Consider the following 27,043-nt stretch of genomic DNA (forward strand, 5'->3'; position numbering starts at 1 on the left):
GAGTATGTTAATATTCATAGGGGCAGGGAGTTAAACAGCCTTAGCCTGAACAATAGATAATAAATCATTCTGACTGTAATTCCGATATTTTCTTGTAAACCAGTTCACGAGGTTATAAAACCATCGATACATTTTGCATTTTCTTTATAGATCCTGTTGTTTACTTTCTCCTAGCTCTGCTTCATAGTGCAGCGATTAAAGCGCATCAGTCTGCTCTCAAGTCCCGTTTTCCAATTTCATCGCCTCGTTTGAGTCAATACACACTGTCAACCATTAGCTAAAAAGAATTGCATCATTAATTAACAATAATGTGATTAACCAACGAGGTTGGGACATCGAGATCTATGGCGGGATTTATTGTTTTCATAAAGCATAAGTCGCATTTGTAAAACTTAATGATATAACACTGTAAGCATTTTTTGTTCTCCTAATGGAAAAAGCGTTATGAAGCTTGATGACTTCTACAAAGGGAAAGACATTATGTGTGATGTATTTGCGAGGCGGGCTGCATTTCTTTTTCATGAAGTCTGGCGGCTACCACTGAAAAAGCTCTTCTTGTTTCACTAATGCATATCTGATGTTGGCCCAGTCACAGAGTAATCTTCGATTCCGTGTATCTCGCGCTGGACTGTTGTCACCGTCTCCGTTTCCCCCAAGCCACCTAACACTCGCTGAACGTTCCAGCTTATTATAATTAAGTGCTTTTAAACCATGTCAGTGCTGGAACTCATCGGGCCCTTAAGCATCTAATTCCCCCTCAGTCTATTCATATGATCTGACACCCACTTTCTCCCACTAAGAGCTTATTTACCGGTACTGTTAAAAAAAAAAAAGAGGGGGGAAAAGAAGTGCTTTTAAGCTAAGAAACACTCAAATCATGGTACCAAAGGTCGACAAAACTAACAGCTGAGTGGTTCCGAAACCAACATGCAGATAATAAGGTTGCCAATATGTGGTGAAGCAGTGTTAAATCCTTACAAGCATGTAAAACTACTGGGAAGTCCTTGGGGGACTGTTGAGGATTAAGATACACGAAGAAACATGGCTAATGCACACCTACACAGTTGTGCAATGGCATGAAATCAGCAGACACATGCCTCTGTAACTCCAGTGCTGGGGAGTAATTATGCACTGGCTCCATATTTGTTATTTGTGTTCTCTCCTGGGACACCGGAGCTGATATGGATCTGTTGTAGTCATTAGATACAGTGGTGTCCTGGATATTCTTCCCGTTTGTTGTCTCTTTAATTTGACAAGAGTTTCAGTTTATTCCCTATTCACCCACTGTTTAATGAAAAAATAAATAAATAAAAAATGAAAGTACAAGGTACAGGTGCAACGGAGGTGAAGCTATGCACAATACAAGGTCTGTGAAACTGAATGTAATTAAGATTTTCTTGTTTTACCTATCCCCAGAAGCATTAATGCATGCTTCTCTGACATTTGTAGTCCTTTCCCCAGAGGGGTCACGCTGCAGAAACGCAGAGACGGTGTTTCTGGAGGTCTTACTCAAGGCTGCTACGGATCCTCGACCAGACCTCCAGGATGAACTCCTCAACCGCAATCTTCCACTGTTAAAGGATAATGAATTAATCTGTCCTCGTGTTGGACTACATTGAGAGCTGGCTGCTCTCTACTGTGTCAGTTAACATCAAAGAAGATAAACATTGGCAGATCAAACACTCTGCTTTCATTAAAAATGTAGCACCATCCCAGGAGTTCTCCTGCATTTGGCCTAAGAGGTGTGTGGGATAGTAGACTGTAGAATAGCAAACATGGCCTGTGTGTGTGTGTGTGTGTGTGTTAAGGCCCTCTTGGCTGCGGCTTCGCAATGTCTTCATCTATTTCCACTGTAAAGAGGTAGCAGCATATAGCAAACTGTCCTATAGGCTCTGTATGTTCAGAAAGTGATGCAGTGTCATAAGAAGAGACAGGTGTGAGCAAACCAAAGCATCCTGGCTGTGTGCCTTAGTGTAGCAGATGTGGGAGGAGTGGATACGCAAAGCAGGCAGTGTGTTTGACTACACTGTTAGGCTAAGGTCAGGCCAGCAGACTGTCTTTCCTCTAACCTCCAACACTGCCATCACAAGGCGCCTCATATTACCGCCTCTGCCGAGAAACGAGGGAGGAATCCAATCATAATTACATAGTTGTGATGGAAATACGAAAAAGGAGAGATGACATTATAGATCTGCTTTCTGTCAGGACCAAACACTAGCGTTTCTCTCTGTTTGCTGCGATGGATTCCCGTAATGACTGGCGTGCAAAAATAGATTACCTCAGATTTGGAATATAGTGTAGCTGTTTGAAATTCTGATTTTTGATCATTTTTTGTGCATCCCTTGCATGGAATCCCAAAGGAAGAAAGTTTTTTTTGTTTTGTTTTTGTTTAACATCTGTTACATCATTTATTCATAAAAATAGATATCTATTTTTTGGGTGTGCTCACCCTCCTGGGAGGAGTGCTATTAAAAGAAGCTTAATGATGTGCATTGGTTTAGCATTTCAGTTTTCACAGAAATCATTACCACGATTTATAAGGACACTTTTAGCCAATCCGACACTATCGGGATCTGGTAAAGGCCCTATCTCTGATCAATGCTCCTGAAGATTTAGTGCCGTGCAGGAAAACTGTGAGACAACAAGTCCCCTTCTGATCTCCTTTTCTCTCACTCTATTTTACCTTTTAGGACAATTAAATGGTCTAGTAGTTGAGGAGATGAAGTGGTAAATAGACTGTGAGGTTATGAACAGAACCTTTCAAAAGCATAGCTAATTAAATATCTTTTCAGCTGCATGTTCTAACTTGGCAGCAATTACAAAGCTGCGAATTGCAAAGACAGTCGAGTAGGGGCACCATTCACACGGACTCAGTGTATAATTAAATGGCACATCACACGCCATGATCCAAAATAATGATGCCAATACCTCGTATCTATCAGTCAATCGATTCCTGTTTTATCCACGGTATTATTTTATTTATAGCAGCAGACAAAATGTATCAAATATTATTAAAGAGCTCTTGTGATGTGAACAGAAGAAGTGATTTAAATGTCAACGGATTATGTGTCTGAACTACAATTATATTTTTTTCCTATTTGCCCGACTTGTTTACTTCAGCTGGACAAAGATATACTGGTCACAGCATTAGTATTAAGGACCTTTAACATTTATTCTTTGGCTTCATGTGGGTGCTATTATGAAGGCTCTGTAAGGCAATCTTTTCATTTCTACAGTCACTTCCTGTTATTTAAGTGAATGTGGATCAGTTTTTGTGTAATGAAAGAAGAGTACCATTCTTTTGGAACGTTTTACAGTAACAAAATTCTGTTACAAGTGTATTTATTGATGGAACTGTTGCTTTACACTTATTATTTTTATATATATTATTTATTATTACTGTTAGTAATCTGTAACATTTTTTATTTGTCTGATTTTGGTGACAACAACAGTGTTTTCTTATGTATATAAATATATATCCTGCTGACATTTTAATTTAATGACATGTAAATTTTCCATGTAATTTTGTTACATATGTACAAAGCAAAATGTGAAATTTAATGGAATCTGGTTAAATGAAAATTACTTGAGTTTATACCAAGCATCATTTCTTTAATCATGTATTATTTGAATAAATAAACATTTGTTTTTTTATATTTCAGTTACATTTGAATCCAAAATCTTGCTTCATGTTTATGTAATCTCTTTTTTACACCACTGTAAAGGCTTTATGTTATTCTTTTGTCGATTTTAAATTACTGTATCGATCTTTTCTTTGTCTGTTGAGCTCCAGCAGTGACTGTTCCTATTACACCACTATCAGTGTGTATATTTATGTATTTTTGCACCTATTTCCTTCCTACTATTTATTATTTGTTGCATCTGGTGTAAATGCAAAACCTAGCTTATGTATACCAGAAGATGTCTCTGTGGGTACTCATATAATGTAAGCACTATGTTCTCCTGCTGGTGCATTGTGGGCCTTTGTGTTGGCAAGGTGGCATTTCTGTCAAGGTTTTTCTTGTCTGTGGCTGTTTGCTGTTCTGGTGACACGCTGTGAACTTAACTGCTCTAGAGGAGAGGAACCATGGCGGTTTCTTGTCCTACACATTTCTGAGTCCGTACCAACAGTGGTGTGTGAGATACTGCAGTCACATTTCTACTTTATTAAGTCATGTGCACAGTGCATGTAAGGATGAGATCCTATTCATACATTTACTGAGTTCTTCTACAGGTATGTAAGGTCATTTTTTAGGATAATCTGACAGCAAAAATGTGCTTTTTTCCCCACTCCAGGCATAGCTGTACAGTGAAAAAAAAAGAAACATAGTGGTGGATGCATGTTTCTCCCAACCACACTATCCCTGGAGCTCCCTGCTAGTTCAATTGGTTCTTCACCTAATGTCATTGAACCATTTCTTTCATTCTGCAATGAAGCTTTTAGCACCAGAACAGCACAAGATCCCAATACTATCTCTTCCAACGATAATTAAATTTAGTGCCATAAATTTGCTTTGGGCAATTTTGGACCTTTTGCACAAGGACATGAGTTTTCTCTTGAGAGAGCTTTTTTTCCGTGAATCCCTTTTGTACTGTACATCAGATTTGTCAGAACACACTCTGCTCTGATGAGTGGCCAAACCACATCTACCACTAGTGTAGTATTTTCCCTGTCGACATCCACAAATGCAGAGACAAAAGACAGTTTACTCTAATCTCCTATAGGTTTTTCACACAAATGAAATGAAAATATCATAAAAAACAAAGAATTTTTACTCAAAGGCAAGAATGGCAGATGCCTTCTCATGTCGAGCTTATTTCTCTCATATTAAAGCGATACAGGCAAGATAGATTTTGCTTAACCTTTTGTCTGCAATGCAAACAAAAACATTTTCCACTTTTTTCTTCTTATTTTACTACTTGCAGTATACCAAAATTTTACCTCACACAAAAGTTTGTGTTTTATAGAAGCATTTCATGGTGTGAATGTAGCCATTGCCGTATAACGGATTAGGTGATGTTTTTAGGTGCTACAGACTAATTTAACAGTGTCGTTGTTGATATATTTTTGCTGTATGGGCTTTGTCTTTGCTGAATTAGTCAGAGTATATTCTTAGACTACAAAAACTATATACAGTAATTACAGGAAAAATATTTTAGTTAGAACATATTTTTTTAAATTGCATGACAAAGACTCGAAGAAGAAAGGAAAAAAAAAGACACAAGCAGGAAACAGACCCTCCTGTCATGTATCATCTTTGTGCTTGATGTAACTTTGGCATGTAAGGTGATTAATTGCCTGTCACCTTTGACTGGCAGCTTCTCTGTGTTGGCGAAAATCAAGTGCAGTGAACAAAAGGAAGTCTGAAAAAATGAGAGCAATTGTTTTTCCAATTATTCGGAGTGGGCAGTTACAGCACAGCCTCAGGTTGTCTGTCTTTCGGGGAGAAGTGAAGGAAATTCAGATGGACACTGAGAACTGGAAAAGGAGGTACACTGGATGCAACGAGATGCCTGTGGCCAACCGCAACCCCTATCTCTATTTCGGTATCTGTTCATTGTTCCATTGCAGAATAGCAAGGTCCTTTCAACAATTTAAACCTCGCTCTCAAGCCTTGATCCTGAAAAAAAGCCTTTCTCTATCTTCACTGGTGTGTGAGCAGCCCTTTGGGAGACTAAAAAGACTATGGATTGTTGACTTGTCTTAATCCTCTCTCAGCACAAACAACTGCCTCCCTTATAATAGGATAGACAGTTAGAACAGAATCAGCAGGCATGTGAAAAGATTCCATCATAGGCTGAAGCAGGCACAATCCTGCACACGGCACAACTGAAACAACAGCAAAACCAACTTTCAATGCGACCATTTCTAATTTTAACATGATTAGCTAAGATTTGCTCAGCCAGATAAAAACACCACTGGATTATAGCACAGCAAGGACACCTAATCAATTTACTCCAGTTTTGCTAGTGTAGAGCCAAAACATTTATTGCGTTTGCATGAAGTGGTTGTTGAACAATCTGCCAGGCTATAACTGCCGCACTCCTGTAAAGGGAAACTGCATACTGCACACACTCCGCTCTGCTTCTTTCAACGATTCTTCTTTTTTTGTCTTCTTTTTTAAGTGATAAATCCTTCCTTCAGTCTTTATCAGAAGACTGGAGCTAAGCTATTCTCTTTGCAGTCAGCAGAAAGCAGAGAGGACAGAGGTGCTAAATCAACCCAGAGTACAGACTGCCTGCTTATTTTGTGTTGGCTTAATAAGTCTGGGCACATTGGCATATATACAGCACGGTCGATATAAACTTTTACAGTTCATTGCCCAGAGACTAATCTTCACCACTGGCCAATAGTGGATTCACTTATATCTACTGTTTGGGATTGAGATATAATATTGACCTATGCTGATACAGCATACTTTACTGCTTACAGGTATTAGAGTACTGCAGTAACAGCAAATCTGACATTCTGATGTTTTATTGATGATAATAAATGCACCTTTTTTCACACTTAAAATTGTTTGACAAATTATAAGTGGGTCTAAGGCAAAAAACAAAAAAGATATAATACCAGGATACATAAGAAAGTCCTAACGCAGCCACCTTAGTCTTTAGACTAGACTAGGCACATATTCTAATTAGTCAATTTTGACAGTATTATTTTAACAATATCCAGTGACCTATGAGCCTTAAGCTCCTTCTAATGAAGACAATCCCAAAGCAGCTATTCCACATAGGACAGCTGAAAGTGTCCAACCTGCCTTCATAAGCTGCAAAGGATTAAGCCTCCCGCTCCACCACCACCACCCCCTCTCTGCTTTGCTAATTTGATGTAATTAAATTAAGTGGAGACTAAAAGTGGGGCATTGCTGCTTGCCCCCATGATTGGTCATCCTTATTAGAGGGTATGAGATGCAGGCTCCAAAATCATAGGAGCAACAGAACCTAATAAACATGAGGAGAGAGTAGCACTTAAGCCAGACCTCAAGGCAAGTACAGTACAAAGCGACCACAGCAAAGAGGAAAGACGGAGGGGAAACAGAGAGAGAATCATGAAAATAACGATTTGAAAGCAGGGTTGTACGGTGGCCCGAGAGGTCAAACGTACTTAAGAGAACACCAGCTAATAGCAAAATGCAAAAGCACACAAACCACAATGGAAGTATATATTGTAAGGTGAAGACCTAACAACAGTGAAAACCCCAACAATCTGCCCCCCTGTGCATACGAAGCATAGAGGGTCAGATTCATAGTGAATCTGCTAATCATCAAAGCCGTCACAGCGTTCTTGTTGCAGTATCCTCTCTGTGACCGACTTCGCAAAGCAACTACTCGTCAACCCGTGAAGGAGTTCACATTTTTCTAGAGAGTCACTAACCAAACTTGGTACCATATAGCTATAATGGAACCCAATTATAGCTATATGGTAGATATATGGTACTGGGTCTACAAACACCACACCTGGTAATATTTAGAAGAGAATGTGGGTCATCAAATTATTTTGAGTGCAACTAAAACCAACAGTGACAAACTGACACTCCTTGAATCCTAATTATTAGCTTATTAGTTTCTATTTTACACAGCAAAGACAAACTATTGAGGAATTTCATGGGAAAAATTAAAAACGATTTTTAAAAAAAATATAAGGGACTAATAACTCATTTGGCACGTGTGCCACGTGTCGATATTGTATTTAGTCAGACTCTGACATCATTTCAACAGCTCTAAACTGTTTCTACCTTGACATAAACTCTAGAAATCTACAAGAAATCTCCCCTTCCTTCTTACCAGAGCAGCACTTCTTCATATTTTATCTTCATATTGCTCTGAAGAGATAAGCCTTCACCTCATCATGACGGGGCCCTAGGGTAGCCATACAAACCCGCCCTCGCTCTTCATGGCAGAGGACCATCAATTTAGGGTAGAGGTAAAATTCTACCCCTTGGGCTGCTAACATTATGCCATGAATGCTCAGTCGACCAGTGTCACTCACACCCTTCTGCTCCCCTCCTCTGCCAACCTCACTTCCCCTAAGTCCTAAGTGATACATGAGCCCCTGCCTTGTGGAGCAGAATGGCCCATCCAGGCAGAGCTGACAAGACCCAGTGTCTTAATGGAGCAATACACCAAACGGGCCCTTTGTTACCCTGACCAGCTGCATATCTGCCTCCCCCGCCAACAGCCTTGGCTCTGATAGAAGTGTCTCACAGTATCGACAGCTTCTAATTTACTCTCTCATCATCACTTGCCTCATTTGCTCCTCAGACACAATGCTCCCTTTCTCTGCTTTCAGGTCAGCCATTTTGATTGCCAGCAATTTGTTGATTAGATTTTTCTGCATCCAGTGTTTAATTTGTTCACCAGCCAACAGACATATCAAAGTCAGACTTAAGGAAACTCGAGCATCAGTCGATTTTCAGCTTTTTCATTCCCGGTTAAAAGCCTGTTTGACTGATTGTGTGCCATCAGACATCAGTGCATTATTTAGTTTCAGTGTGTCTGTGTGGTAGCATGCACCAAACATCACAGCTTCCAAATGGTCTCTAGAAGCTGTTGTCTTCTCTATTAGGGAGCCAGCAGATGTGGAGTATGACTGCAGTTCTAATTACTGAAAAAGACAAGTGTGGGGGATAATTACACAGTGGAAGTGAGGCAGAAAACAGAGTCCGGGGCCAAAGCTCTGATCTGAGACTAGAGACAACTCTGGCGGTCCATCACCATATGCAGCCCAAACTACATCAGCACAAATACTTCTCTTACAAGAAAATTGCTTTAAGAGCAGACAGAGCTACTGTGCACTACTGAGCATATTCCAACTTTAGCGCCGCTCCATGAATGCAAATGAGCAATAATGTAAACCTACATAATTACAAAATGAGCGTGCCGCAATAAGGTTTTTATAGAGATGTTTAATAAACATCTCTGCATCTGCACATAAAACATCAACATTCTCCAAAGCCTTTACTATTTTTCAAGACACGGTTTAGCTCGGGGCAATGTGTATGTGCAGTACATCTCACACTTTGTAAGTGGATTGTGAACACTACCAGATACTGTTGAACATGTTTGATTTGGTACAAACAAGACACAACGTGCATCCATAAATCTGCCAATGAAGTAAAGTGCAATGTTAAATATTTGGGTAAAAAAACGCTGCTGGTTTTTAAACAGATCCCAGATCAAATCATTCCTATTTCAGATGTTAATGTATCTGATTTTTATGTCGCCCCTGCATGACACTGCCTCGGCTTTTTTTTCGGCTTTTTGTAAGCTGCACCCATGAGACAGCGAGCACGCCTTGGCCTTAATTGCAGGATTAAACATCTGCTTTTCCTGTTACTGAGTAGTCTAACTTTGTAAGTAAGCTCACTAAGTGGAGCGATATTATTTAATTAGATGCATATCTTATGGAAATGATGCCGCACAATAAAATTAATCTGGAAAAGATCAGGAGAAACAGACCGCCAGAAATAAACAACGCATGTGTCGATGGCTGAGAGGGAGTTTGGTCGTGCAGCATACTGTGTTTGAGATGTACATACAGCTCTGCCTCCCCCTTATCAACAGCCAATGTAGAAGCACCTACATAAGAAAGCTGTGCTGTCCTCTATCTCACACCATTGCATGTATCTACCAACAAATAAATATATAAACAGAGAGAAAAAAAATATGCGTGGGTATGCATTGTATTTCTACACTGCGGTGCAAAATATATGCTAATATTAGCTTGCACTTAGGTGTTAGGCAGGCGTGTTTTTATCAGCCCTTGCCAGCAGGCCCGAGGCTCTAAGAGATGGAAGGAGCAATGAGGAAGGTGAAATCCCACACAATCCTATTAGAGTGGATTAGGGGGCAGCTTTCTTTCTGTTGCCACTCTGCTGCAGGTGAGCAATTGTAAATTGTAAAAAGAAGAATAGTTATGACATGGCTGGTTCTTACGGCGGTCTCCTATTGTGACACAGGGCAGCCATTCATTTGGTTTTCTTATTTGAGGCTATCTTTAAGTCAACATACGTGACATTAAAGTTGTTAGGTAATGATGTGGTAAGCTAAGGATAATTTGAACGTTGTCAATCAATCCACCCACACAGAAAGGAAGCAAAGGGCGATTTTCTACCAAAGGAACTGTGTAAAAGTTAAGTTATACTTCGAAGTAAAAAAAAAAAAAAAAAAATCAATGTAATGATCAGTGGCAATTTTGACTTCTGAATGCTGACTTCCAGAAAAACCCATCCTCCGCAACATCTCATGTGGTTGTGGATGCACAGGTTGGAAGATTTCAACATCCACGACCAATTAGTCCATTAATAAGGGAGTTATTGGTGTACAGTTGAAACTACTTTACATCAATGGCATTTAATGATCTAATCAATGATATGATACACTTTATAAATGAAGGTTTTCCCATGTGTACATTTGCATATCGCTTTAACTACCCACATTCGCACTTGGTTGTGACAGTGATTCGAAGTGATCAAAGAGATGAAAGATGATTTTGTAGAGGGTTGCTCTTTGTGTGAGAAGTGTATGCAGCGTGCATATCTGAGTGCATGTGTGTGTGTATGCGGGCTTGACTGGCATAGAGATAGCTGCTGCCTCATTATGATGACAGAGAATGAGGTTTCTCTGGGGTGACTGAACTCAATTCAGATTAGATAATAAAAAAAAGTGGGCTTTTGCATTCTTGATCTTGGCTTTATTTATTCCCATTTCTTATTTTTTCCCTTTCTTGTGTCTCCCCCCCTAGGAAATGGATAGGCATTTAAAGAGTCAATCAGAACAGAATGAAGGGAACCATATAAGCTGCTTCATTTGCATCTTTAACACCTTGACCTGCTCTACAGCTGCATCACTCCTCCACATTCCCTGTCTTCCGTTAGCAGTTAATGCTAGCCAGTAGTCTGCAATAGCTCAGAAATGGTAATGTGGAAACAGCGCTATTTCAAGCATCCTAAAAGAATGATGTAACTTACCATCTTTTACACTTTTATCCCTATAATACATCTGAAAATTGTGCTGATCTTTTTAAATAATTAATGTTCTTCTCATGTCCACACGAAAATGCTTCAAATAATATAATCAATCCCTGTGTTTTCATAGGCCTGTTTCAGCCCGTTATTGTTGCACTATACTTTGTGCTACTGGATAAATATATCGGCTATTTGTAATCCGATGATTTCATCACCCATTGTATTTTTGATGGTGGCTTTAATTTATTTTTTTTGCTAGATTGTGTTTATTTAATAGTCTTTCACCTTGAGAATTCAGCTAAGTAAACAATAAACTTATAAAGCACATTTTAATAGCCCCACAAGGGGGTGCTTCCTTCCTTTTTGTTGAGCAGAGAGTTTTACATACTCACACTAACTCATTATATATTAGTAGCAAATGTAGCGCCACAGAGACCTGCCATTATTTGGCAGTCTCAATTCCCGCCAAATTACAGAGCTAACAAGCTAACCTGGTATGCTAGGTAAGCTAGTTGTGTATTGCTAGTGCTTGACATGTTACAGGTTGTGCACACTGACAATTTAATAGTGTGTGTTAGCGCCGCCATTTTAGAGGATTAAAGGCTTCTTTCATGTGTTTCCATAATTTTTTAGGCCCACTGCACACACCTGTGACAGTTAACTATGCTAGTAGCTAGATTGATATTAGTAGCTTGCTAACATTTTGACACATCTATAACCAACTAATGGTGACATTTTACTGTCAAAATGCGTATGTGCAGACTGGAAAATGTCACAATTATATGTTTTATCCATTTTATCAATTTCTGTGCCAAACATTTAGTTTTCTATATCACGTTTGTTTTATTTTCCATAGATAAACACCAGCAGTGAACAGTGACACGCCAACTACTCATCTGGTCCTTTTCATTTTCCAAAATTACCTTTAGAAATAGAAAGCCAGAGGTGAAAACAGACAGGATGAACAAGAAATAGGGAGATGTGAAGAAAAAGATGCTGTTGATGATGAATCACAATGTGCCTTCTGGGTAAAGAGCTCACTGACTCAAACTCATCCAGGACCTAAGCATGTGAGGGGAGCAGACATACCCTTGAGTTAACTGAGGGGGTCTCTTTTTCTCTCTCTCCTTCTCCATCTTCCAAGTCTCTAATCCGAAACCGGACACATTACTCAGCCGACCTCTCGCTGCCTACCGCACGCACAGTCAGGTCTCATTTCCGTTCATGCCAACCATAGCCTGGTCACCACCGAAACCACACAGACCACTGCAGGCACAAAAGGCTGCCCACTCTGTCTGCTCGGATGGACTCTGCAGACCAACGAGGGAGCTGGGGGTGGGTTAGGCAGAGTGGTTAAACAGATATAAAGAGCAAAGCGTTGGAAGAAAGGGCACAAAGGAATAATCGAGAAAGAGAGCAAACGAGTAACACAAGATGCAAGTAGGTTCAAGACTTAAAGCACATATAAATAAAAAGAGAGTGTTTTTGTTCTCATACATCAGAAGAGGAGGAGAATGAAAAGACTGCAATCTTCGCTCTCTCATTCGCAGGTCAATAACTGCCTATGCTCCCACTAGAGCAGAGGAACATGTACTCAGATCCCTATCAGGGCAGCTATCATCTCTTCTGCCTCAGAGAAGCAAAGATACTGTCATCCTTGCACTATCGCAGAATGACATCAGCTCAGAGACATGGGAGTAATTATATTATACAAGCTCACAACACACCGGCAGCGAGACAACACCAGACACCATCAACTTTCTCCCTCCTCGCTCTCGTTTCTTCACTTTCTTCGTGTCTGTTGTTCTTTACAATGGCTCTTCTTTTATTTATTCTCTCTCTCTTTCTCTCTGTTTTTCCATTCATTTGCTCTGTGCAGCAGTGCCAGCGCAGAAGAGCAGTGTTTCTAATCCCTTCAACCCTTAGCTCTGAAGCTGGAGAGCATTCAAATTGATTATAATCACTTAAATTGCTTCACCCACTTTGATAAAACCATCAAGCTTTGAAATGCTAAAACTCCTGGTACTGTTGATTGAACGAGTGTTAGGTGAGGTCTCAGACGTCTAATTACAACGCATACTCATCAAGAAAGTGAAGGTTGACTCCACCCTGACTAAATGTATGGGCTATGACTCTGACAGGATGGCAAATATATAAACAGCATAGGCAAAGTAAGCAAATGAGGATATGGCAGACACGGCACAAATTGGAACTGTCATTCATCAATCAAAGTTAGATGCAAAAATGGCCAAGAAGTCAGTTTTCCTATTGACCACTGATTCCTAGTTTTACCACAATAAACTATTTTCCCACTGGTCAGATCAGCTACTCACTCTCAACTGGTCCAAAAGAAAACACGATAACCTAGTTATCCAACGTATCGAGTACAGCACCCATCTCTGGGAAAGAAGACTATCACCTCTGGGAGTGTATCCGTGATGAATGGTATGTCTGCTACTCAGAGTTGATACTGTCTGAACCTCATTACGGCTAGCCCTAAACAAACAATGCATCACACTCCAACTCAATTTCATACATCCTGACCATGGTAATTTTCTTCTTCTTTCCACATAAATCAATGACACTCAAGTTCAATACAAAAGGAACAAAAGATGTTTGCTCTTACAGTAGTACTCGGATACATATCTATATATATATATCTATATATATATATATATAGATATATATATTAGAGAGAAAGAGAGAGAGAGAGAGAGAGAAAGAGAGGGAGGCTGCAATGTGACTTTTCCTATGAAATTGCAGGAATTGTGAGCTCATATTGTCAGAAAATTTGGGACACATGAATGGCTAGCCCACCATAGGGGCGGCTCGAGTTACTAAATATAGCTTCGTATTAAGTGGAAAAAGTGAATGTTCGTGCCACAGAAACAGAGATAGTTTGCATACTGAACTAACTGTCAGCACTCTGTTAGCTTTGCTTGGCCTAATCACTTGAGACAATGTTAAATGCACTGTGACAATAAGAGCGAAAGGCAGGTACAGTTACATAAGTATTCTAAATAGGATTAGATTTTAACATTAACAAAGATATGAGAGACAGAGCGAGACAGATGGGTGAGGGTAATACATCAGAAGAATCCCTTTTATGTTAATAGATGGAAACTACAAATACAGTATGAAGCAAAAAGAGTTAAAAACACCCTTTGTCTCGGTTTTACTGAAAAAAGTGAGCTGCACTTGCTTAATTGACACTCTGTCTAAAGAACAAGCCCCATGAAAATTAAACCAATTCTGTCACAGCATTAGACAACAGTGCTGGGGCTTTACAACAGCAGGGTTTGTCCTGGAGCAAGGTACTATGTTGAACAGCACGCCTCCCAGTTTGCATTAATGCACCCTCTGTACTGATCAACCAAAATCAGCAATCATGTTAGTGAGAAGACTTTTTTTTTATCGGCCTCCCTCAGACTCCCATCGGTAATCACAACGTGAGGAAGCATTTGCACTAACTGTTATATTAAGTCATGGAATCTGTCTGGAGGCAACACATGCCCCCCCCCCCCCCCAAAAGGTCCTTAGGGAGAGCAGGAGGCAAGCTGAGTGTTGTCCGGCACAGACAGGTCATGGCAGAGTGGCCTAATTGTCTCTCTTGTTGTCTCAGTAGGCCAGCAAACCTCCCAGCTCCCTCATCATCACTGAGGAGCACTGACTCCCTTGTTCAGGCAGGTCTATCTGTGCCCAGTGAGCCAGGATCCAGCCTTGCTTCTACATTGCGCCAATAAATACGTCCTCATTACACCAATTCAGCTATGTAACAGAGTTGTAACTCATGATTCAAAAGCTCGTACTGCTAAACTTGAATATCAAAGAAAGCACAATGTTCCTGTAGACATTTGTTGTGCATTGTTAAACAAGGTCTGTGATATCCAGGGTACTTCAGCATTACGTCAGTGTTACACCAGTAGTGATTACGTCACTCAAAAATGCCAGGGCAGTATGATAACTAAGAAAAAAAAAAAAGAAAAAAGCAGTACTTTTTATTCCAAGTATCATTTGCCTCGATCTTTAACATATCTCAGGACCTTGAGTGAAAGTGACAGAGCAAATTGAAAACAAGTACAGCCAAACAGGGAAAAAGAAAACAAAAAGCTGCAGCATTCTTAAAACCCTCATCACAAATACTGTACCGAGACAAGCACACTGCAGTCTAGCATGAATAGTTGGCATGAGGTTATATAATTCCTCATATTCTCCCTGCTTTCTTTCCCCTTTTCAAATGCTTGGATCATGATCATTCTCGCCCCAATGGGCAAAGGGGCCTCATCGATACTCCACGCAGGGCAGGGGCCAGGAACAGCTCGACGTCCCACAGAGCTGAAGGCAACTCATCTTTGTCTATTCCGAACACCCAGGGGCAACATGGAGCGCCATAGCGTTATAATCCTGGCTAATCTGGACACAGTGGAGCATCTGGAGATAGGGATATGGCTAATCTCAGACATGGAGGGCACTTTGCTGAGACAGAAAAGGGGATGGGTCTAAGCTAGACTCGCCCTGTCGTACAGAGCTGAATACACATCTTGTGGGAGTTTTAGGTATTACAAAAAAGAAAAAAGACAATACCACATAAGTAATACTTGAAATTGCATTGGCAGTAAAATGTAACAAGAAGTAAGCACAGACTTTTAAAAGTAAACACCAATGATGGACTGCTTGAGAAATCACATTACCTAGGGATTGCATTAATGGTAGGATAAGAAAATACTTACTGTGCCCTGCTCTTAGGGATGCAGGAGATCTGTGGATAGCAATAGGCACAATATGGTGGCGCTTGTTTCCATTGGAGAGGTGAATGTGGTGGAGACTCTCCACAGCACCTGGTTCTGACCCTGCCACAAAGCCCAGGGCAATGATCCACAAGGCCAGATGGGTGACTGAAGCTGAATTCCAGTTTCGGGGCTGTGCAACAGGCCTCAGGGGAGCAAACTGTGTCCTCCAGCCTCTGAACATCTTCCCTGAGTGGCCAGATGAGGCTTCAGATCAAGGTGGAACTTCAGCGAGCCTCACAGCCCCATACTTCTCACCTTGCCAAATCTCACTATGGCCAGAGACACTGACACAGATCCACAGGGAAATAAACAATCATTTAAAAAAGCCAAATAAAAAGGACCGAAAAAGCAAAAGTGACACCGCACAAATTGTCGGTCGTGAGGGAAAAATGCTTCTTGCTGTTCTCCAGTGAGTTAAGAAATCCGCAGCAGCACCCAGGTAGGTAAAGAAGTATTAAAAATCATCATAGAAAAACAATCAAAAACATTCACAAGAAATTAGGGCAACCTCAAACAGCAATGGAGAAATCCCAGCTTGCTCCAATTCCCCTAGTTCCCTTGTTTTCTCTGTTTCTCCCCTTATCCCTCTATTAAGCACTCACAAAATTAGAAGCATCTTCCCATTAAAATAAAAAAAAAAAACTGTTAATATTCCAAAAAATGCAAATGCCAGGGAAAGAAGAGAGCCTACTTAAGAAGAGACTGACAGCCTCTGTGCAAAGTGATTTTCTTCAGAAAATCAAAACAGACATTCTGAGTTTCCCTCTTTTTCCTCCTCCAGTGGTCTCAAAGGTTGTCCAGAGGAATGGGACCATAGTTAAATCCGAGTCTCATTTGCATGTGTTGGACAGCTGCAGCAGCGTGCAGTAGACTGCGTGATTGTACCTGTAAGTTGTGCCAAGTAGCGCACCCGTTCCCCATCTAGAGATATCTGTTCTCAGTGAGACCAAGCGATAGCAACGCCGGTACCTGAACGAGCAGCCCTGGGCAGGAACACACACTCACACACAGCCAGCATCGGCACCGCCGTTCCAGAAGATGTGCGCAAGAGGAAGAAGGGAGAGAGGAGGAGGAGAGGGAGGAGAAGGACGGAGGGAGGGGGGAGCCTCAACAGCCAGCCAGGAAGCAAGAGGGAGAGTGGCTATGCAAATGGGCAGCATTCACATAGCGAATCACTGGAGTCTGAGTGCATTGCAGAGGAAGAGCCTATTTAGGCAGAATAGCAGGATTTGGAGCTATGTCCTCCAGCCCTTATTCCTTTCACAGTCTACTCTCTCTTTTCAGTCTTTCTCAATCCACTCTCCCGTGTGAACACTCTTCAGCGGTTTAAAAAAAGAAAAAAAAACGAGAACGTGGGACAGGCTAGACTCGTTTCGTTTTCTACTTTTATCATCTCATCCTTCAGCATTCCTCCCACTCCTCCTGGTCCCCTTTTTATGTGTGTCTCTTCCCTGTTCACTTTCATTGTCTGTGAATTTAGGGAAGTTTTGTGACAATAGTCGTCTGGATTAAAAAAAAAAAAAAAAATGGACAGAAGCAGTCCAGCCTAATCCTCGCCTCTCCATTGCTCAAGAAAACCTACTGCAGAAGAGTGATGATGCTGCAGCTCATATACTTTAAGGAACTCTCTCAAACACACACACGAACATATGAGCACCCATAAGTACGAACACTCAGACACACGGCGACACACAGACACACACGTATGTAAACAAAGCACGCACAATGCCAGAGCCCGCGGTCGAGAACTGTCCACAGAGAGGGTGCTGAATCCGGGCAAGTCTGCCTTGCCTGCTAATAAAAGCCCATTTCTCACAAGAGCGGGAAGGCTGATCGCAGTGCAGCAGGGTTACAGGAATGTAGAGAACATGTGGACATAAAAGCCCTGCTGATAAACACAATCCGGTTCAGCTGGGAAGTGTGCTCAGTGTTCAGAGTTCAGGATTGGAGAGCACAAGGCTCAGCTGCAGTGTGCCTGCTTCTGTTTGCACACTGGCTATTCAACATCCTTCTCTTCGAAACGCAGTGTCCTAAGCTGAGGGGAAAAAAAAAAAATCTGCAAGCACTGCTGAGCTGATCTTTACGGTTTACAGGGAATACACAGGCATTTCATGCCCAAAGAAAGCCAACTTAGCCAGCGTGACACAGAGGATAATATGCCCTTTCCAATTTCCCTGAATATTTCGTATAATCAGTTTTTAGTAGAAATACATGCAGAGAGTTGAATACTCACTTTTAAAGCATGGCTGCTATCATCTGAATTTAAATGTAGGAAGAACAATAAGAGCAGGCACATACTGTTACAACATTAAACTCTAAGAAAACTATGATCTGCCATCTGGAAGGAGGACAGATGAGGATACCTCATTTCTCTCTCTTCTAACTAACGCTGTGTTCCTATATAGTAGTAAAAAGCAACTGAAATACAAAGCAGATGCTGCACATATTAGGCAACTGTGTTGCTCTCACCTTGTAGAATCTCAATAACGTGGTGCAGCCACCTGGTGCTAAAAAGTAGGCAGCATGGAACCTCTCCTCTGTTCTCATTTGCAATGGTGAAAAGGAATGTTCCTGCTGAATGTGTTTACACTTTTATAATTATCAGCAGTGCAATCTGCATAATTACACCTAATAAGGCAATCTATCAGGGCTGCTTGCCAAGGACAACAACCTGACTTAGTGTGTCCTTAACTACAAACTTTTGCAAAGAAACGGAAGGGGAAGCTTCATTTGAGAAGCTAAATATCAGGGTAAATACAAGTGTTATTTAATGGAAATGCAGTGTTAATATCGCAGCGGCTAAAATTAATGGCATCAGCAGTGATACTTTTAGCACGTTTATCATTACTTACTTGTTCATTTGTGCCCCCAAGTGGTGAAATTCTAAAGTGCACCAAAGCTGTGTGGGTTTTTCCGAGCCAGCAGCTTATGTTTGATGAATCGAGCAGAACAGCAGAGTCTCATCAATCAGCAAGATTCAATAAATTCAATAATAGAAATATTGCTGAAAGCCTCACCAAATGCATCATATTGCTCCAGATCCAAACTTTAAGAGCTATAAATTTGAAATTCTGATTCTTTGCTTCAAGATCGTCCTCTATTAGGGCATCAGTTAATTGTTCTGCAGGTTGCCCTTTGATCTGGTGATGTGTGGGATCATTAAAGTATGAGGCGCAAGGAGGCCATGCATCCAGCTTGAGGTGAAACATTTACCACTAAATTCCTTCTGCCTGCACAAAAGCAAACACCTGAGCCCATGAGGTAAACTAATTTACAGATCTCAGCTGCTTTAACCAGATGATTGTACTGTAGTGTGTTCGCCACAAAATGAGAAAATCCTGTTCCACAAGAAAGCTTCCACCATTAAAGAGAGCTTTTCTTTATTATTTACTATTGTGTTCTGACTCCAGCTCCTGTTAGCGAGATGTCTCCTTAACAGAGACCCAAAAACAGCTTGCCTTTGTTTCTATTTAAGACCCAGAGGATTGTGTCTCAGATGCATGCGATGCTCTGAGCATATTTCCCCTTTTGAATCAACATCACTCTGATTTTCTTTTGTTTGTTTGTCTATTTTGTTTGCTTTTTAAAGCCACAGAAAATTATTTTGGAAGAAAAAAAGACGGGAAATAAAGGAGAAATCATGTGAAAGATTGTGGCGGATTTTTCAGTGACAGGAGGAGAAATTTGGCTTGGGTGTAATAATCCCTCAGAGAGTGAAACGCTAGAAGAGAACAAGCACGGAGCACAGAATAGCCCATGTTACTCACTTAAGGCTGCAACCAGTGTGGACTGAGCTGATGAGATGACTTTTTGGAGGACTGGAGGAAAACCGCAGGGACAGCAGCAGATGGGTGGTCTAAGAGTACCTGACCCGACTGGAGCAGGGCCTCTAAATCAGTTAAAGAGCCATCAGGCAACACTTTATCACACACGGAGAGACCCTTTAGAGAGAGGGTCAGACACTTACAGCCACTTTGACAACAATGTTTCTCCTTCTCAAGTGCTACTATTATGTTTACTGTTGCTATTAGAGGGGAAGGGGAATAAAAATCTAACGGTGTATTATTTTAATCAGCACATTCATCGAATTCCCAAAGGTGCAGCATCCCAACACCTTGCACATTGTTTTCTAGGCACACACTGCTTGATTGAGCATGCAGGCCAAGTCATGCATAAAGCAGGTATACCTGTTGTGTGCTGGAGTGACACATCTGTGTCAGGCTCAGCAACATATGTGTCCCAACAAATGAGAGTGTTTGGAGACCCATTTCTCCAGGGTATACCAGGTGCACTGGTGAGGAGATTACAGTGCACCGTGTATTAAAAGAATGACAAGTGAGAAATGCTAATTGTAAAAAACTGATCCTCCCACCAGGATGTAAAGCAACGGTGACCATGAGAGCAACCGCCTGCGAGCAGCCGCAACTCAAATTTCTAGAGCGATCCGCAAAAAGAGAACAATTACTGTAGCAAAAAAGTAACACCCTTTGTTTTGTCACCAACACAAAGGTATACAACGCTAATAGTCTCTTCAAACGCTGACATGCAAAATGAAACCTGAACTCTTTACAACTGAGAGTTTTCCGCGAATACCAAACGTGTCATTACTCATCCGAACACCACAGAGAGAGAGAGAGACAGAGGAGCAGACAATGCTCTGATGCTAATGCGTGCAAGTGTACAGAAATAGAAACACGGCATCTTAGTCTTAGTCATCACGAGATGTGACATGATAAGAGCAGACAGACACAGGGAGTCAACACTCAATACAAACATAAGAGCTGTACAGTATCTCGACACAGCCGGGGTGCCAATACGTTAGTGGAATATGTTACACTGTTCCTGTCTATCAGATCGCTCAACTGTATATAACAGAGTGAGGAGTGTAAACTCAGACCCTAACACATCATACAAGCATTAACTGGTCATTTCCCATTCATTTGCTTCTTAGCATCTCTCTCAGATGCTGGTGCTGGAAAGCCCTATAGAATTACATCTAAACCAATCCCAAAAGTCCTCTTTTATTGAGGATCGACAGTATTTCTCATTGGCTAACACAAAAGTGGTCATGATATGGTATAAACAGCATACGTATGCATGTAAGCCTAGGAAAAGAAATCTGTAAATACAACTGTTTATGTAAAATGCAGCAAACATCACCAACCACACGAGAGATTTGTGCTGCACACGCTGTTCATTATGCAAGCTGTGAAGGCAACATAAATAACAGCACTCAAGCTGATAAAACAGCCCGCTAATAGGAAATAATGCACATTTAGTGTCGCAAAATCAAATCTGCAAATGGCACTGCATGGTGGTGTAATGGAACGGCTTCATTCTCACTTAGAGCAAAAACAAAGAAACCAAACTCCACATTAATTCTCATTCCTCCTCACGCTAATTTTCTTTCAATTCACTTAAACATAATAATTAATTTAACGGAGCTGCTAAATTAAGTTTAAAAAAAAGTTTAAAAGCTTTTTTGGAGGTATAGCGTTGACACTGACAGCTTTTGGCTTCATTTTTAAATACTGCACCTTTTTATTTTACAGTGTTTGGTGGTGTGTGTGTAAGAAGTGGCACTATATTGAGTTGAATAAGGAAATATCTAGCTGTAAAATCTTCAACATTATGCAGAAATTGCTCTGCACCACACTTTGTTACCATTAATGCGCCGTGGCAATTACAGTCAAATAATGCTACTGTTTATTCCTTTCGCGGTAAGAATGCGCCCCTACAAATACTGAACAGATTCAAACGTGTGCACGTTAATGCACATCCCATTACCAAGACTAGAGCACCTCAAACTACACAGACAACAGACTGAATTTTGTTTTTCATCGCACACCGACTTGTTTGTATAGCCAATAGTGTGCTTTTGCTCCTTTTACTCACTGGATTCTGCCTGATGTGACCAAATGGTAACCCCCCCCCCCCGACACACACACACTACCACCGCCACACACACAGCCCTCCTAATGCATAAACGCTGGCACAACACTGTTATTCATTTCCATAAAACCATTTAAATACACATTAAGATCAAGCATGCAGGAAATAACATTCAGAATTCCTTGTGCGTGAGTATAAATAGAGGCTGTGTGTGGGTATGTACGTACACATTTATGTCTGTTTCAGTGAGTGTGTCTGCATGTGGGATGATGATGCGTCTGAGAATGCAAAAACCAAATTCTAACTGTCAGTAAGAGAGAAAGGGGTCACAGGTCGACAGCTTTTCTGGACGCGTTTTCTCTATCTCCTCTGACAGCTCCCAAGATACAGTGGGGCCACTGAAGGTGCCCTGTCTGTCTGTCTCTCCTTAAATTCATCAGAAGTAGATCAGTTCCCTTCTCAGAGTGCTTCCTCGTGCAGGTCAAGGACAAGCAGCGCCTCTTTTCAGAAGTCCATAGCTACTTTGTTAATGAACATTTGCGCTAAGCTGAAACTAACTGGGGCAACAAAGGAATAATGATCACACTTAAAAAAAAAGGCTTTTCCTGAATATGAAAGTATTTATAAATAGAAACCTAATTCTGAAAATGTTGGGTACTGTGTAAAATGTAAATAATAAATTAAAACAGTACGTAGTGACTTAGTGCTAATCTTATAAAACAATCTCAATGCAAAAATTGTGAAGACACTAAATGGGCTATGAAATGCTTCCAGAAGTCATCATCAGTGAACGCAGTTCATCTTCCCTTCACAAACGCAGGTTAAAGTTCAGTCATGCGAAGAAGAAGCCACATGTGAACATGATGCTCAGACGTCATCTTCTTAGAGCACAAGATCATTTTAAACGGACTGGGGCAAAGCAGAAAGCTGTGGTCAGAACAATCAAAATGAACCCCCGCGTCATCTAAACTAAAGAGGAGAGGGGGCATCTTGCTTCTTATCACTGCTCAGTTCAAAAGTCTGTATTTCTAATGCTATGGTGATGCATTAGTACCTGCGGAATTGGCACCTTGCACATCCAAAAGACACCATCAGTGCTGAAAGGTTTATACAGATTTTAGAGCAATATTATGCTCTTATCCAGATAAGATGGTTTTCTGGGAAGACCTTTCGCATTTCAGCAAGATAATATTAAACTGCATCCATTAGAGCAGCATGGCTTTGTAATAGAATAGTCCTGATCCTGACCTTTCACCAACTAAAACATTTGGAGTATCATGAAATGAACAATAAGACAAAAAAGACCAGGGACTGTTGAGTAGCTAGAATCCTATAAGAGAAGTGAATGGGACAACACTGCTATTCCAGAACTCCAGTTGCTGGTCTCCTCAGTTCCCAGTGGTTTGCAGACTGTTATTACAATAAGATGTGACACAGCAGGAAACATGGCCCAGTTCCAACTTTTTTTGCTGCCATCAAATGTTTAATATATTTCTTAAAAATTATTAATTTTAAACATTTTCAATGATTTCTATGTTCTATTGTGGATAAAATACAGATTCATGAGATTTGCAAATCACTGCCTTTAATTTTGGGCTTTTTTTAGATTTTACACAGTTTTTCATTTTTCTCAAAAGCTACTTGCCTGCCTTTGAATGAAACTCCTTCCTTTTAGAGTAAAACTACAAATAAAGGAAACAATCTGCTCTTGTTTTACAGGTGAACTACCGTGCATTCATTTCATTCTGTTTTTTACAGTATTATCAAAAATACGAAGGCAGTCTGCAGCCACTGCCAGTGGTCAAACAAGAATTCATCTAGATACAGTTGTATGATGAAAGCATTTCCTCCATACACAAAGTTTAATCAATGATAAATATTACTACATGTTTTTTCCAGTATTCTATTTTTTCAAAGGCACTTGAAAACCTATTCATCTTCAACGACTTGACATGTAAGGTCGTACAGTTTGAGTATCTATTACCGTGTTCTTCCATTCTTTCAGCATTTGAAGTCTTTCAAATAACATGAAATCATTCAACAACAAGTGAATAAGCTGGTAAATGAGGGGTTTGTCCTGTCTCATGGGGCTCTCACCTAATGGCACACAATTCAAAGACTGTACTTCTCTCCAGAAAGAAATTTCATACTCAAAGCTTTTTCTGTTCATGGCACAGTGTGCAGAATGTACTGGGCTGTTCTTACTGGCTATCAAGTGTTGAAAAATAGCAAGAAAATGCCCAATTTCTATGAAATATTACATTAGACACTCAGTGCCTTTACTTTGCAACAGTTGTTTAGTGTCACATTAGTCCCAGAAGGTTCCCAGCTCAGTCTATTTGGTAAAAAAGTGAACTTTTGATGGTGGTATCAACCAAAGTAATTGGCCAAATTAAATCCATTGCGCGGAGAATGATAGGTTTCGATACCAACATCAAAATGCTATCAAAATAAACACAAAATAAACACTAATGTATTTTAAAATGCAATTAAGTGCTCCCTGTAAGCCAAAGTGCACAATAAGTGTTATGGTCCATGGGTCACTGATTCAAGGTTTTGAGTTTTGCGATGTTTTCAGTTTTCTTTGAGCTCATGATTTGCTCATATAGCTCTTTATCTAGTCCTCTCAGTATTATATTGTTTTCAGGCGCTTCTTAGTTTCCCTTTGCTTCCACTCTGTGTTCCTCATTAGGTTGTTTAATATTTAGTTATGGTTTTAATTGATTACTTTTTATCTTCGAAGTCAGTCATGTCACCATGTTTGTTTATCTCCTGTCCCCGTATGAAGTTCACGTCTTGGTCCTAAGCTCAGTGTTGTTACTTTGATTCTGTTCAGCTGTGTTTCCAGGTGTCTCCACCCTGCCCTAATCTCCTCATGTGTATTTAGACCCTCCATTTAATTTGCATCTGGTCTTTGTTGGGTTCTCACTTATGGTTATGTTTTTGCTTGCAGTTGGTGGGCCTTTATTATTATTATTATTATTTATTTATTTTTATTTTTATTTTTGAAAATTTGCATTGCACTTTGTTTAAGTTCTGTATTAAAGTCTTTAGGTTTAAATTTAGGTTCTGAGTCCTGCGTTTTGGTCCAAATTCTGCCTGCTACACAGCCAGCCTTGACAGTAAGACCAAAGTTATTTAACAACTTGAGTGAAGAAAATCTGTAATGACAAGACATGCTTGCATTTTCTGCTGTGATAACAGTACATGCAGGGAACAAATTCAGTGGGAAGCAAAACCAGCACTGTCCCTTCCAGCATATAGAAAGCCATTCATGTCCAAGTGTATCAATAGCCAATGGCCTGAAGCAGAAAATGTAATGTATACTCATAAAAAGCATGTCACATACAGAAATGAGAGGCTGTGGCTTCAACTGTCTGCACAGAGAGGCACTGCAGGCATCTCTGAATTTATTTTGTGTGCCTACAAAAAATGGAGATTTAGAATTGGCCTCGTGCCTTCTCTACATTTTTAGTAAACATCCTGTTCATTTCAAATGCTTCAGTATAGTAGAACGCTTTTATTTTATATGGATTGCAGAAATTCTATAACAAGCAAAGTCCATTTCCGACTAGCCTTTACTACAGTTTCTTTTATACAGTGAGGTGGCAGCCTCTTACACCAAACGGCCGGTCTAAAATATATTTCAAGCCCATTAACCAGGTTTCCTCTCTAAACCATTCACACAGGACAGCTCTATCGCTGGTTCTCACTTTGGCTAAGGCAGTGACTGATCTGTGTGTGCTTTCCACCCTTGCTGTCTACAGATAAGACAGGATTTGATTAGTGCCACACATAAAATCTGTCCTTTGTGTGTTAAACCTCTTGGAAGTTAGCTTAGTTCAAGGACAATTCAAACTGAAGTTCTATTTACGTTCCCCTAGAGAGAGGAGCACCTGCATTGTCTAAGACCTTTGTGCATATTGTTATTACTTGGAAAGCACAGCAATGCTCAGACATACTAAACAGTTGTTTGTTTGCTATGGAGATGGCTGGCAAACTACCTCTTGAGACAAGGTTATTCATTTGCTTTGTGACAGCATTTTACAAGCTCTAGATGCTCTTGTGGCTATACTGCAGGGATAGTACACGACCTGTAATGTATGAAATCAACATTTCTTTTATGTTAAAAAAATAAGTTAAAAAAAAATGTTTATTTAAAGAAAATGTAAAACAATGGGAAATTTCAATGTGTTGCTGCAGGGTACATGAAGTAAATGACATAAAAAGGCTGTAAAACCACTGTGAAAGGTTACCAAAAGCCAATACACTATACTATGATACTATGAAGTGGACTCAATGGACATTTTATTAGTTACACCTTGCCATTACCAAGTTACCCCTGTTTGCCTTCAGAACTGCCTTAATTCTTTTGGCATAGACACAACAAGGTGCTGGAAACATTCTTCACAGATTAAGTCCATATTGATGAGACAGCATCACATAGATTTACTCTTGCAAATCCATTATGTGAATCTCTCGCTCCACCACACCACAGAGGTGCTCTAGTGATTGAAATTAAGATTTTCTGAATGCAAAGCCCATTTCATTACATTTAACTCATAGTCACAGTAAAAAAAACAGTTTGGGAAGATCTGAGATTTGTAACATGATGCTTTGGTCATAAAGGAATGGATTATTATTATTATTAAGAAATGCATTACTGTTGTCTTCCTATCGGCTCAAAGCCCAGAGAACTGCTGCTCATGGGATATTTTCTCTGTTTTTGAATCTTTAACTGAAATCTCTTGAGATATTAGCAGTTTCTGAAATACTCAGAGCAGCTGTCTGACACCAACAACCATCCCACCTTCAAAGTCACGTAAGTAACCTTTCTTCACCATTATGATGCTCAATATAAATTTCAGTAGGTCGCCCCGACAATGCAACAGTGATAAGAACAAAATAGAATATTCTTGCAAAATAGGAAAAAAGTAGTTATAGTTTTTTTTTAAAAAAATGAGAAGCTCCGAGGAAGAGATGCCGTACTTTATGCACACCTTTTTATCCTCATGTCATCTCAGTGACTGGATTACTTCAAATTAGAAGTGAGGAAAAGTGAAGCCCAAATGTAAGTGAAGGAGAGTAACCGGGAGATTTTATTTTTGTTTTTAATTTGTCTTTTTTCCTATGGAAAAACACATCAACGTCCCTGTTAAACTAACTCTAAACACAGTCAACACTTTCTCCACAGTTTTGATTTTTTGTTGGGTTTTTTTAGATTTAATTTTTTTTTATTGATGTAGCATTGAGAAATGTGGACAACCCCTCCAACATTTTGGCTCATCTAAAACTAAAGGTAGTATGTATACAATTCCCAAAGGCAAAGTTTCCAAAACTGCCTAAAATTTAAATATATATATATATATATATATATATATATATATATAT

The 27,043-nt window shown here is 40.1% G+C and overlaps 1 protein-coding gene across 34 annotated transcripts in view; it reads right to left on the reverse strand.

The window, feature by feature from the left end:
- Positions 1-27,043, reverse strand: part of LOC120714784 (neurexin-1a) — a 258,553-nt gene that overhangs the window by 84,748 nt on the left and 146,762 nt on the right. The window contains exon 1 of one of the 34 annotated variants that reach the window (XM_040001249.1): positions 15,701-27,028. The exons of 30 other annotated variants lie outside the window; for them this stretch is intronic. In XM_040001249.1, the coding sequence (XP_039857183.1) occupies positions 15,701-15,941 (241 nt within the window). In that variant the 5' untranslated portion in view covers positions 15,942-27,028. Of the gene's footprint in view, positions 1-15,700; positions 27,029-27,043 lie in introns of those variants that run through there. 3 more of the 34 variants (XM_040001247.1, XM_040001248.1, XM_040001246.1) reach the window with 3 other exon arrangements.

This window comes from Simochromis diagramma, unplaced genomic scaffold (assembly GCF_900408965.1).
Source record: "Simochromis diagramma unplaced genomic scaffold, fSimDia1.1 OVJJ01000421.1, whole genome shotgun sequence".
Classification (NCBI taxonomy): Eukaryota; Metazoa; Chordata; class Actinopteri; order Cichliformes; family Cichlidae; genus Simochromis; species Simochromis diagramma.